Raw genomic sequence first — 13,406 nt, 5'->3', positions numbered from 1 at the left:
GGCTTAGATAGTTGTTTAATCAATTCCTTGTTATAGCATATGTTAAGTTTCCGCACACTAGTTGTTTAACATATTGCATGTGTTGATTAAATTGTTTTTTGGGGGTCTAAACGTTCAAAAGTGTTTTTGTACACGTTATTGAACTTTCATGGTCCAATTACTTTCGGAGCCTATCTCCTGCATGTCGCCGGAATATATTAGTGGAGAAAGCTGAACAAAAGAGAGTACATTACCAGGGATTATCATATGCTCTGCTGAAGCAGCTTTGGTTAGATGGTCGGCGTGCTCATTTTCTCCTCTGGGGATTTGGATGATTTTGACCTCTAGGTCGTCTATTCTTGCCCTTACTTGATCAAGGTATCTCTTCATCTTTTCGCCCTTGCATTCATAGTCTCCATTCACTTGATTAGCCACGACCTGAGAGTCGTAGTAAATAACTACACTCGCGGCTTCTGCTGCTTTGGCGAGGTCGAGGCCTGCTACTAATGCTTCGTACTCTGCTTCATTGTTGGTGGTGGGGAAGTCGAGACGGACCATACATTCATCCCTGTTTCCTTTGGGTGACAGTAGTACAATGCCAGCCCCCCCGGCTCGTCTGTTGGACGATCCGTCAGTATATATGCTCCAATGAGGGGACTCTTCTGCCCCCTTGTCCTCGTCATGAGTGAATTTTGCTATGAAGTCAGCGATGATCTGTCCTTTGATGGCGGTCCGTGGGTGGTACTTGATATCAAACTCGCTCAACTTTATAGCCCATAACGCCAGTCGACCCGCAACTTCAGGATTGCTCATCGCCCGTCGCAAGGGCTTGTCAGTCAAGACGTTCATCGTATGGGCTTGAAAGTGTGGCTTGAGCTTGCGAGCCACCGTAACTAATGCAAAGGCAAGTTTCTCCATAGGTGGGTATCTTTCTTCGGCACCACGGAATGCCCGGCTGGCGTAGTATACAGGCTTCTGCACCCTATCCTCTTCTTTGATCAAGGTGGCGCTGACGGCAGCGGGGGAGACGGCTAGGTAGAGGAAAAGGTCTTCACCTGGTTGCGAGGGACTCAGCAGCGGTGGGGAAGATAGATAGGCTTTCAACTCCTCGAATGCTCGCTAACACTTAGCAGTCCACTCGAAAGACTTCTTCAATGTGCGAAAGAAGGGTAAGCACTTGTTTGTGGCTCTTCACACGAATCTATTCAATGCCACTATTTTGCCGTTGAGGCTTTGTACCTCCTTCACATTTCTTGGTGGAGCCATCTCCATTATGGCTTGGATCTTGTCTGGGTTGGCCTCAATCCCCCTTTGAGATACCATGAATCCTAGGAATTTTCCCACCGTCACCCCGAAGGTGCACTTTTCTGGATTGAGCTTCATGTTGTAGGAGCGAAGGGTGTTGAATGTTTCTCTAAGGTCTTCCAGGTGATCTTCCTCCCTTCGACTCTTTACTAGCATGCCATCAACATAGACTTGGACATTTCTCCCAATTTGCTGCGCGAACATCTTGTTCATAAGCCTTTGGTACGTTGCACCCGCATTCTTCAGGCCGAAGGGCATTACTTTGTAACAGAAGAGGCCTTGACTGGTCATGAATGAAGTTTTCTCCTGATCAGTTTCGTGCATTCGGATTTGGTTGTAACCTGAGAAGGCGTCCATGAAGCTTAGCAACTGGTGCCGAGCCGTTGAGTCTACCAGGACGTCGACCTTTGGGAGGGGGTAGCTATCTTTAGGGCAGGCTTTGTTAAGATCGGTGAAGTCCACGCACATCCGCCACTTCCTGCTAGCTTTCTTAACCATTACTACGTTCACCAGCCAATCGGGGTAGTAAGCTTCCCTAATGAAACTTGCTTCCTATAGTTTACGGACTTCTTTCGTTATAGCTTGATCTCGTTCCGGGGCGAACACTCTCTTCTTCTGTCGGACGGGTGGAAAGGAGGGCGATACATTAAACCTGTGTACCATGACTGAAGGGTCTATAATTGGCATGTCGTCATGACTCCAGGCGAATACGTCTCGATTGCTCCTGAGAAAAGTTATGAGCTCTTGACGAATTGCGGGGTTAGCGAGCATTCCGATTTTGGTCGTTCGATCAAGATCGGAACTGTCAAGAGGTATCTCCTCTAGTTTCTCTACCAGCTCTATCACCGTCCGGTGCTCTTCTATATTTAAGGCCTGGACTTGATCCTCCATCTCCATCATGGCTACATAGTATTCTCGCACGTCCATTTGACTTCCGCGCAGCTCTCCCACTCCATAGTCGGTAGAGAACTTAATCATCAGGTGGTAAGTTGAAGTTACCGCCTTCCACGAATTGAGCGTGGGTCGTCCAAGGATAGTGTTGTAGGCAGACGAGCAATCGACCACAAGGAACGTTGCGTCCTTGATGATCTACTGGGGGTAATCGCCTACCGCCACGGATATTGTGACCGCGCCCAAGGGGAATACCCGGCTTCCTTCGAAACCAACGAGCGAGGCGTTTGTCGGAATCAATTGTTCCTTGTTGATCCTCATTTGCTGGAACATCGGGTAGTATAGGATATCTGCTGAGCTGCCGTTGTCTACCAACACCCGATGCATGTTGTAGTCCCCTACCCGTATGCTGACGATGAGCGCATCGTCATATGGATGGTGAAGACATCGCGCATCTTCTCCTAAGAATCTGATAATAGGGCCTTCTCTCCGTGCTATCTTCGGCACGGTTCCCGTCAGCTGAACATTTTGCATCATCCTGAGGTAGGTTTTGCGAGCCTTTTTTGAAGACCCGGCTGCAGCTGTTCCTCCCACTATCATCCTTATGTCCCCTATGGGGGGTCTCGGTCGCTCATTCTCCAGTCGGGGGTGCTGTTCTTGTGGGGGTGGATCTGTTCTCTCTTTGCTAACGAACCTCTGCAGTTTTCCTTGTCTGATGGGGGCTTCAATTTGCTGCTTCAGGTCATAGCAATTGGTCGTGTCGTGACCATGGTCACGGTGGAAGCAGCAATATTTATCCCTAGATCGTTTCTTAGGATCACTCTTTAGCTTTCCAGGGAACGTTAGAGCCCCTTCGTCCTTGATTTGCATTAGGACTTGATCTATTAGGGCGGTCAATGGAGTGAAGCTTGTGAATCTTTCCCCCAGGGGCTTAGGGTGTCTCTCATCCCTTCGGTCTCTTGTCTTTGCTTTCTTCCGGCCTTGATCCTACCGGGTGTCTTCTTAGCTTTCTCTTTTCTTGGGTCTCTCTTCTCGGACCAACAGCGCGTCTTCAGCGTTCATATACTTGGTGGCCCTGTAAAGCACTTCTGACATGGTCTTTGGGTCGTTTTTGTATAGGGAGAACAAAAACTTACCCTCCTTCAACCCATTCGTGAATGCTGCTACAAGTATCTTGTCGTCGGCTTTATCGATCGAGAGTGCCTCCTTATTGAAGCGGGATATGTAGGCCCTCAACGTTTCCTTCTCTCGCTGCTTGATACTCATTAAGCAAGCCGTAGACTTCTTGTACCGATGTCCTCCGATGAAGTGCGCAGTAAATTAAGCGCTTAGCTCCTTGAAGGTGCTGATGGAATTGGGTACTAGCCGGCTGAACCAAATTCTTGCCACACCATTTAGCGTTGCAGGGAAGGCCCTACACATAATTGCATCTGCTACTCCTTGAAGGTACATCAAGGTCTTAAAGGTCTCTAGGTGGTCTAGAGGGTCTTTGACCCCGTCATAACTATCCATATGTGGCATGCGAAACTTACTCGGTAAGAGGAAGGAGTTGACGGAGGTGGTGAATGGCGAGTCAGTCCGGTTAACAAGGTCATCAAGGTTGTTGGACACTCATCCCTTGAAAGCGTTCATCATTACTTCCATCTGTTCCTTCATTGCCTGCATCTCCGCATTAATAGATGGCGGAGCCATATCCACAGGGAGGGAAGGCTCATGTTTTGTCGCTTTGGTCTACTTGGGGCGTTACTAGCCTATGGTCCCTCTTGATTCCTCCTTTCAGCGCTGGTTCCTTCTTGATCCGCTCCTTGGTTATTTGGTGCTGTGTTTTTCTGGTTCAGCTGCTCCTCCAGGTCGCGGTTTTGTTTGGTGAGGTGCTCTACGGTTGCGGCTCTTAACCTGCTTCTCAAGTGCGGTCGTGGGGGGTTCTTCTTCTTGAACGTCGTTAGTGGTCGCCATTGAGCGAGTGAGCACCATGCAACTCTTTTGTCCGGGAAGCGATAATGTGGCTTAAACGCCTTCCCACAGACAACGCCAACTAATGATGCCGAAGAAAATCACCAATAGGTCACACAGCACTTGCACACTCAAAGTAGACCTGCACAACAAAATAATAGAAGACCTCACAGAGAGCACTGGTGTGGTTCCGGCCAAATACCCTCCGAAGGTTAAATTAGAATTATTCTCACAACTCTAGAGTGCTAGAGAGGGTAAATTATGCGTACCTTGATTTGTGAGGGTATTGGGGCTTTTATAGTAGTAGAAGGTTGGCCTTTCTTCCTTGACGTAGAAGTCTTTTCCTTCTTGGACTCTACTTGAATAATCCCAGACGTAATGAGCAAAACATTTCCTTGTAGAGTGGGTCTTTCATTAAGCGCGTATCTTCTAGAATTATCCTTGCACTAGGATTCTGATTTCCTTTAGGATTCTCTCGGATTTCAAACGTGTGTAACAAGTATTTTAAGTCATGCTCAGCCCTGGGCTCTCTCCCATTGCAGGCCCATGGGCTAGGATCCGTCAGGCCCAATGTAGAGAAGGTTCGTCATGCTATTTTTTACCACTTCAGATTGCCTAACTAGAGAGGAATGGTGGATAAAGTTTTGTTTAGATGATGTATTTTGAAGAATGCTTGGTAAGTTGTAGTAAAAAGGATAAACAGTGGGCATAGGTTTAGGTTTATTGGTGCTAGTTAGTGATTTGTTGAACCTTACCCCCCCCCCCCCTCCTCTCCTCCCTTTCTCCTTGGTTGTGCTCACTTTTTATATTTATTTATATATTTTTTCTATGAGAAGCCTATAATTTAAGATCAAATGTTGCCAGGACAGTGAGTATATTATAATGTAGAGCCCCTAAAGTAATTTGGCAATGCTCTCAATTTCTTGTTCGACTATAGACTATTGCAAGCATCAACAATATTGTGCTTCAGTGCCTAGTTCTTCCATGGAAGAGAACTTGTATTTAAATTCTCCTCTCCATTTTTTTTTTTTGCTAGGTAAATAGGAGGAGGGAGTTGGTAGGTTTTAACCCTAATGCCCAAACATCTTATCATAAGAGGTACTGGAACTATTGGGGAATATCTCGAACCCTAATCCCCTTCCCCACTTGTTTTAAGGAAAATAATGGAGCCATTGCAAGCTGGTCATTATTCAACTACTCAAATATCTTTGAAAGACACGTTCAATTTTGTAAATCCAAGATTCGCGAAGAGCAGGGCCGGCCCAACAAAATTTGGGGCCTAAGGCAAAAATTTTATATGGTGCATTTTTATATGTAAACATTAATTAAATAAAATTATATAATACTAATTAAATTAAGACTAATTTGATGTAAATACAGAAATTGATGAATAATACTAGTTAAACTAAGGTTAATTTTATATAGAATATTGAATATTATAGTTAAATCAAAAGGAACTTACTTTAACTTGGATATATGATTATGCATAGTTAAGTACAGTTATAATCTAAATTTTAATTTTATATATTCTTTTTAAGAGAAAGAGATAGATAGATATTATTTGGTGTATGGTTTAGTAGGAGATTAGTCATCATTGATGATTGATCACATTTGCAGCATTTTATTTGAAACATCTTAGGGTTTCAATTGAGTTAAATTTTTATTGGTCTCCTATTTTAAAAGCCTTGCTAGAAATGAAAAAGAAAATACTACAAAATGTTCACAATAAATGTGATTATGACTGTAATTGATAAATTTCAACAACTTAATTTATTTGTGTTTGAATTACTTTTTTATGTGATTGGTGATATGTCAATTAAATCTATAGTAAAATTTGTGGTATCTTTAGCATCACTCTTAAAAAAAAGTACCAATTATTTAAAAAATGTTATATTTTTATAAAATTTTGGGTCTTTTACTAAGGAAGATGGGGCCTTTTTTTAGTAGGAAAATTTTTTATTTGTTGTGGGGCTTTAGGCCTAGGCCTTGAGCCGGCACTGGCCAAGAGTTTTGTAGGTTGTAGCTCAACTTAGATGTTTCCAATAGAGACTTCTAGGTTCAAATCTCCCCTTTCCAAACTATTAAATTATATTGAGAGTTCATATTTCTGGCCATAATGCATGGAAAATGCTTGTGAAAGAATCTGCCTAATTTAAAGACAGTGAACTCGGAGTTAGATCATGCATAAGTACATTACATAGAATTGAAACTTGAATGCAATCATGATATCATCTTAAAGCAAATTTCAATATAGAAAATATTCTTGACAGTGTGGCTCACATGCTGATACCGCATACAAATGATAGCAATAACACTTGATAAAATTAGAGAAACAATGGTGTCAGGTTATTAGCTTGTATCAAATGGAATCTATGAGAGAAGTAATGCGTACGTTTTTATGTTGTGTATTCATAAAGACCTCTAATGGAAGGTCAAACTAGTATTTTGCACGATGCACCACTCTTAAATAACATAAGCCTCCATTATTTATTTTTGGGGGAGAATCATAAGCCTCCATTATTGAGAATACATAATCGTATTGAAATTATGTAATCCTTTAAGAGTTTTGTAATTTAATTAATATATTTTAGTATTTAAAAAAAAATTTAATTCAAATCTCGTGAATCTTTAATTATCAAAGTGTCAACTCAAAAAATAAAAATTATATATATAAATAAAAAAATTATGTAATCATAAAATCCTTGCTGCCCTTCATTATTACTACCCGCAAAATCACGTCCTCTTCAACTGAGCATTCTAGGGAATGTACGAACGCTATAGTGTACTAAACAGCATTAAATCCTTGACATCAAAGTCTTGCTTGCACTATTTTAGTGCTGTATTACTTGTGTGTTCTAAAAAATCTGGTCCAACTCCAAGCTCCCAGCTTTCCAATCCAGGGTGCGTGCACGCGCTGCAAACTTGCGTAAACTAGCAAAGGAAAAAGGTAAAAAGTGCAAATTTTATATCTCCCTAATACGAGGTTGAAAATTAAGACCCAAAATTAAAAAATTTTGAATATTTAATTTTATTTATATATATGAATAAAGTGCATGAAATCCTGCTTAATTATCGTATTGGGTGACTTTTCAGCCGGCTAAATTTGCCGCCATTAACACCGTAATTTTGGATATGAGCCGTGGCCGTTGGTTATTTGTTCTTCATGTTTGGCTTGTAGTATGGAACACCCGCAATTGAAGGAAGCTGTGTCTCATTTAGACCATATAATTCCAAAATCATGGAAAAAAAAGATGACCCATTATGTCCGTGATTTCATAACTCCCCAGTCTTTTTGGATTCGTAATATTATCAAGTGTCACAAAATGGGACTCACTTTTTTTTTTTCTTGGAAGAAAATGAGACTAACTTTTGTGTTGGTAAGTGTTGAACGATTTATGGATTTGATTTGAGCATTGTCTCTAACTACTTTTGAGAAATACTTCTTGAAAAGTCAATTTAAGAATGAAAAATATCCCTGTTTAGCTTTTATTCACAATTTCTTTTTCTTTTCTTTTTTTTGTATACATGAAAATGTTTATACATTGGGTTAGTGGACCTTTTCAGTTTTGACTCAGCCACCAAAACCAATTAATGGAAACCCAAAATCTCCTATTTCCTTGTATATCCTTTTTTTAGCTAGAAGAAAGTAAAGCAGGACTCACAGAGATGCCATTCTCAGCTTGTTGTAAACCATGCAATTTAGCAAAAACCCCAATTAGTGTGGCGGTATTATAGGTGCATGCCTCAGTTTGTATGAAATTGGACCTTTGATCCCTAAAGTGGTCCTTACTATCTGGCCCACCAACTAGGGCCCCAATGAGAACATTAGGATTGGGCCCACTTCGTCCATACCAATTATCATAACCCTGTGTGCACCCAATAAAACCTTTATTCCCTTTGTATGATTCAGTGGATGCTCCTCTGTGGTGAACTCTCTGTGGGTATTTGGGACCATAGCCAACCAAGTAGCTCATGGCCATTGGATTAGAGCCCAAGATATAATCAACCTGTGATTTCGCAAAGGAGAAGATTTCATCTGGGCCCACCTCACCTTTGTGACAATTGAGCTTCTGATTTGAGGCTTGGAGGTAATCAGAGTAGATTGTGAGAAGAAACGATGCTGATGAAACGTATTGCATGTTGTTCCATTGGCGGATGTACAGTAAGCCCCCTGGGGTGCGTTCCACGTTAGACACGTTGTTTTTGTTGAGACAAGCACAAACGTAGTGCTCGGCTTTTGAACGATACTGTTCCAATATATGCTTGTGTTTCTTGTGCTTTTCTTCCATCAGCAACTGAAAAAGAAAAACAACAGAAAAGTAAAAGGTAGTGCTAATGTGCTATTGAGAAGTTGAAAATTGACAAAAGTGATAGAAACCTTTGAAATTAAATTAATGAAAAAAGTGATGGATACTCTTTCAAAAATGTTTAATTAGACTATAATGATAATGATTCAAAGTCAAGTCATCACTAACGCTTCAATAAGAAAAAAGAGCTGTGTATCAATGTTAATTAACGTTTGCATTAATTTTTTGGTTAGTTTATACTAACTTATTTGTTTATGTACATAACAAGTATACTTTTATCAAAATTTAGCAACTAAATAAACAATCTTTTGTGCAAAAAAAAAAGAATCAAACTCATTCTTAATACAATAATTATCTCATGTAGTTGGTATATGCATTACCTTCCTCATATTATGTAATTATGATTCTCATACCATGAACAAAAATGATGAATATATATATATATATATATATATCGAGTAATTCTTAAGTACTCTTGGAGCACGGATAATGATATTCTATCCTCTCACATTTATGATAAAGATCTACTCATTAAATACATGGTGGGTTCCATCATAGATGTGAGAAGAATGAACACAATTTCTCTATGCTTCGGAAGTACTATTTCTCTATGTTCCAGAATTACCTAAGAATTTTCTTTTATATATATATATATATATATATATATAATATATATAAATTTTTTTGGAGAAAATTCTTATATATACTAGATGTATATATATTATCTTCTCTGCTACGTACCTGTGGAGTGGACACAAAAAAACAATCAGCATTTTGCAATAAATATTGCAATAACGCTTGTAGGCCACAAAAATGCAATCAGCATTTTGCAATAAAGGTCAGAGGTGAGGCTTAAACAAATTTAGTCTTGCAGTTACAAAGGATTTTCGTTTTTTAAATGTTTTCCGCTGGCGATAACACTGATTGTTAAGCTTTCCATTTCAATTAGACCCTTCCGACGATTACATATTGGTCCCAAAATTAAAAAGGTAATAAAAAGTCCATTAATTGAGAGGGAGAGATTGTGTCTTACCATTGAAGCAATGATTTGAACGCCAACATATTTGACATCCCAGCTAAACTCAGTCATGGTCCAAGTGATACCACCAAAAGAATGTGCCTTCTCTAACACATACCCCAAATATTCCTCATTGTCAGTGGCCTTGTATAGCCACAAAGCTGCCCACAATAACTCATCCATGTACCCACTAAAAGACGCATAATACCCCTTCACTACACCAATACTTTCATCATACTTTCCTCTATACTTGTCACCAAACTCAAACAACTGCAATATCAAACCCATTTTATTATTAACCACAATTAATTATACAGCAAAAAATTATAATTGGTATAACGCTTCCTCTAGCATTTTTTTTTTGGTTTTGGGTAACACTAACCAAACACTTAAAATTTTGGTGAATAGTATACCAACCACATATTCTCTTATATAGCAACCTCATTAACTAGCTTACCTGTTGTGCATGGTGTAATAGTAGGTGAGAGTAATGTGGATTAGTTTCCCTAAACACAATTGAAGCTGCTGCCATTGCTGCCGCTGTCTCACCTGCAACATCCGACCCCGGGTTGTTGGCATCAACCTTGTAAGCATGCCGTGAAGTTGTCATGTCCTCCGGCCGCTGCCAACAATAGTGGTCGGTGTCACCGTCACCCACCTAAAAAGCAATTGTATGTTAGTTAGTTACATAATTAATATTTGACTAAAATTAAACAAAACAAGTTGGTTTAACATAACCTTTTACTTTTTTGCTTATATACTTTTTTTTTATAGAATAATTATGTTTTTTCAAGGTCATTTAGGCAATCGAAAATAAGCTATACCAAATCAATACATAAATCTATACATTAGATAGATTAACAGGTTGATTAGTTGAACAATGCCCCCATAAAATTAAAATAAAAAGAAAAGACTTGAACAAGGTCATCGATCCCCACATAGTGCCGCGAGTGAGACACGCGCCAATCAAAGTAGTAAAGCGGGTCACTCTCACGGAAATTCATAGTGAAGCATTATTTGACCGAGTGTTCGGAAAATCAAATCAGTTCCCATTTCCGGTGATCCCGGTGGGATAATCAAACTCTCAGCGCGTGGAAATGACATGTTCTCAATTTGCAAAACAAGTGTTCTGAGTTTACCTCTGCCCATAACACATTTGGTTGAGTATGTGCTTTGATGAAATAGTCAGTCCCCCACTTGATCGCCTCCAGCGCGTGACCAAATTCGCCGGCACCGACAATCTCTCCCTTATATTCAATGACACCCCACGACAACATTGTTATAGTAAAAGCCATAGGCAAACCAAATTTCACATTATCACCAGCATCATAGTACCCTCCCACCAAGTCCACCTGATAATAAGAAAGAATATATATATATATATATATATATATATATACATCACTCAGAACATATATATCTATGTGCATGTATGAACTATATACAAAATTTGACGTAATTTTGACAAATGGTTATGATAAAATGGATGTATATAAAAATTTGGTGTGATTTTGGGAATTGGGTATGAAAAATGGACTTGTTTGGCAACCGGGGTATGGAAATTGAAATGAGTATTAAGATCAATATATATAGATACATATATGTTTGATATATGTGAATTTGGTAAATGGGGTTATAGAATAAAACGGACTCACTTCTTGTTCAAGACCATCAGTGAGGCCAGAATGGTGTCGCCAAGTGACTCTTTGGTTGTGTGGTAAGTGGCCAGAACGTTGAGATTCAAAGTAGAGGAGGCCCTTGGAGAGAGCTTCGCCATAGTCAAAGGACTGGCACAAGGGAAAGAAGGCGAAGGTGGAGAGTAGTAGCAGAGCAAAACAAAGTTGAAGAAACTTGTTGGAGTGTCTTTGAACTATACCTTGCTTCTTGTTCTCCATTATGCTCTCTCTCTCTCTCTCTCTCAGAGTCTCTTTTTCTCAACCTTTATATATGCGTGCCTTCCATGTGATTGGGTGTTACTATGAACGTTCGTTTTGGTGATCAGATGAGGTCAAGTTCATATAAGCTTGAAGTGTTGTATTCAATTGATTGGTGGAATCAAGGTTTATTCCTGGGGGTTTAAAGTTTAAAGCAGTTTAATTGGAATATACTTCAAGCTTAGTGCAGTAGAGGATATCTAATTAGTAATTTACACTACGTTTTATTACGGAAGTCAAAATAGGTCAAGCGCTAATGGATTTTGGGAATGGGAGCCTAAAAGACATGAAGAATGATTAGTTTTGAAAATAGTAGGGGTGATAAAGTAAGGCCAAACTCATTTGCTTATCCAAATCTGTCCATTCTTACTGAACCTAAATCCACCAAATTATTAGTTGGGTTAAATGGATATCAACCCATTAGACTTAGTAATTATTGGGTTTTAACTAAAAACCCCATTGAGGCCCATTTAACCCAAAAACAATATTTCCAAATTCAACCCAGCCCTTCCCATAAAAAAAAAAAAAAAAAAAAAAAAAAAAAAAAAAAAAAAAGAAACCTAGCCCACGTTTTAGGGTTTCACAAGGGTTTTCTCATTTTCTCAGCCTCCAATCAAGTTTTAGTTGGAAACCCAGCAGTTTCATTGAGTGATTTTCAAATCTGAGAAAAAAATTGCACAAAAAAAAAAAAAAAATCAAACACCAAAAAACCCATGCGAAGAAGAACCAAAAACACCAGTAAAAAAAATAAAAATAAAAATATCGAAACCCATAAACCCAGCAATCCAAAACCCATGAACCTAGAATTCTCGTTGTCGCCAATCATGGCGTCGTATTGTTGTCCGCCTTGACCGAGCACAGATCATTGAAGAATGCGGTCCTCTCGATCACTCTGCTGAAGCAACAGATCTCCGTCCCCTTCGTCCACGAGAATATTCGTTAAACGCTCCATCAGCCCAATCTCGCTCCTCGACTCGTTGTTCTCCCGCAAATCGCTCAAACTTGCTCTGAATCCAACACCGCACAACGAAACCAAGTCCTCCATCGACATCGACGACGACTAGGAGTCTTCGTATTCCTCGCCGTCATATTGGTTTACGCAATCTTAACCATCGATCTTCTCGTTAGCCATAGCAAATCTCTGAGAAAAAAAAATTAAAATTTCCTGGAAATTTCGGATCAAATCTCAATTGGAAATCAAACAGAGAGAGCAGAAGTGAGAGTTTTTTGGTCAGAATTGAAGTGGGGAGGCAATGGAGGAGAAAGAAAAAGAAATTTTAGATCCAAGAAAATTTTTTTCTTTTTTTTTTTTTTTTTTTTTTTTTTTTTTTTGGGAAAGTAGAGTGGAGCCAAGAAAGTATGGGGGGTTTTTACTTTAATGACATTTTGGATAATTGGGTAATTGGGTGAGTTGGGGTTTACCCATAATAATTGGGTTGGGTTGGATTTGGGTTAGAATCAATTAGTTAAATGGGTAAATGAGTTTTATATACCCAACCTAATTATGCCCACCCCAAACCCACCCATTTGACACCCCTAGAAAATAGTAAAGAGAAAATCCCATTTCGGTAACTTCCATGTGTGACTCAATTTTTATGTATAGAAGTTTTTTTTTTTTTTTTAATTAGCATTTTCATAGTATCAAAAAAAAAAAAAAAATTGTATCATAGGAAAATTATATTTTAATTTTTTTATTTGTTTAGCTTGATGTGAAATAAAATTATTTTCTAGAAATTTTTTTTGAAAACAACGTTATCTCACATCAAGCTAAATAAGAGAATATAATTTTTCAACTCATTTTAAGGTTGTTATCAAATATAAGAAAATGAGATAGAATTTTTAATTTTTTTTAAATGAATCATTTTCTAGAGAATGTTAATATTGAAACAAACAAATATTTTTTCTCGCTTAATATAAGCCAATTTATAATAATAATTTTTTTAGAATCACCGGTTTATAATTATATACTATTCTTCAAATTTTTATTTCTCTAGATATGGTTGTATTATCATTATTTAA

The 13,406-nt window shown here is 38.9% G+C and overlaps 2 protein-coding genes across 2 annotated transcripts; both read right to left on the bottom strand.

The window, feature by feature from the left end:
- Positions 1-2,373: 2,373 nt before the first annotated feature.
- On the bottom strand, positions 2,374-3,045 carry LOC126695824 (uncharacterized). Its single transcript, XM_050392630.1, has one exon. It carries the CDS (start codon positions 3,043-3,045, stop codon positions 2,374-2,376), a length of 672 nt encoding a protein of 223 aa, XP_050248587.1.
- A 4,538-nt stretch (positions 3,046-7,583) lies between these two features.
- Positions 7,584-11,367, bottom strand: LOC126694520 (endoglucanase 11-like). The gene is made up of 5 exons (XM_050390850.1): positions 11,109-11,367; positions 10,593-10,805; positions 9,911-10,111; positions 9,469-9,723; positions 7,584-8,423 (listed from the first exon to the last, which is right to left on the bottom strand). The coding sequence occupies exons 1-5, from the start codon at positions 11,346-11,348 to the stop codon at positions 7,761-7,763; spliced, it is 1,572 nt and encodes a 523-aa protein (XP_050246807.1). The 5' UTR covers positions 11,349-11,367; the 3' UTR covers positions 7,584-7,760.
- Between the last annotated feature and the right edge of the window lie 2,039 nt (positions 11,368-13,406).

The sequence above is a fragment of the Quercus robur genome, chromosome 8, assembly GCF_932294415.1.
Source record: "Quercus robur chromosome 8, dhQueRobu3.1, whole genome shotgun sequence".
Classification (NCBI taxonomy): Eukaryota; Viridiplantae; Streptophyta; class Magnoliopsida; order Fagales; family Fagaceae; genus Quercus; species Quercus robur.
Note: the sequence above shows the minus strand (reverse complement) of the source record. Positions and strands in the feature narration are given on the sequence as shown.

Excerpts from the sequence above, each read along its gene's own strand:
- LOC126695824 (XM_050392630.1), bottom strand. The coding sequence starts at position 3,045 with ATGCAAATCAAGGACGAAGGGGCTCTAACGTTCCCTGGAAAGCTAAAG.
- LOC126694520 (XM_050390850.1), bottom strand. The coding sequence starts at position 11,348 with ATGGAGAACAAGAAGCAAGGTATAGTTCAAAGACACTCCAACAAGTTT. Across the intron at positions 10,112-10,592 it reads CAAATGTGTTATGGGCAGAG|GTGGGTGACGGTGACACCGA; the intron begins GTAAACTCAGAA and ends ATTGCTTTTTAG. Across the intron at positions 8,424-9,468 it reads TTCAAATCATTGCTTCAATG|TTGCTGATGGAAGAAAAGCA; the intron begins GTAAGACACAAT and ends TTTCTTTTTCAG.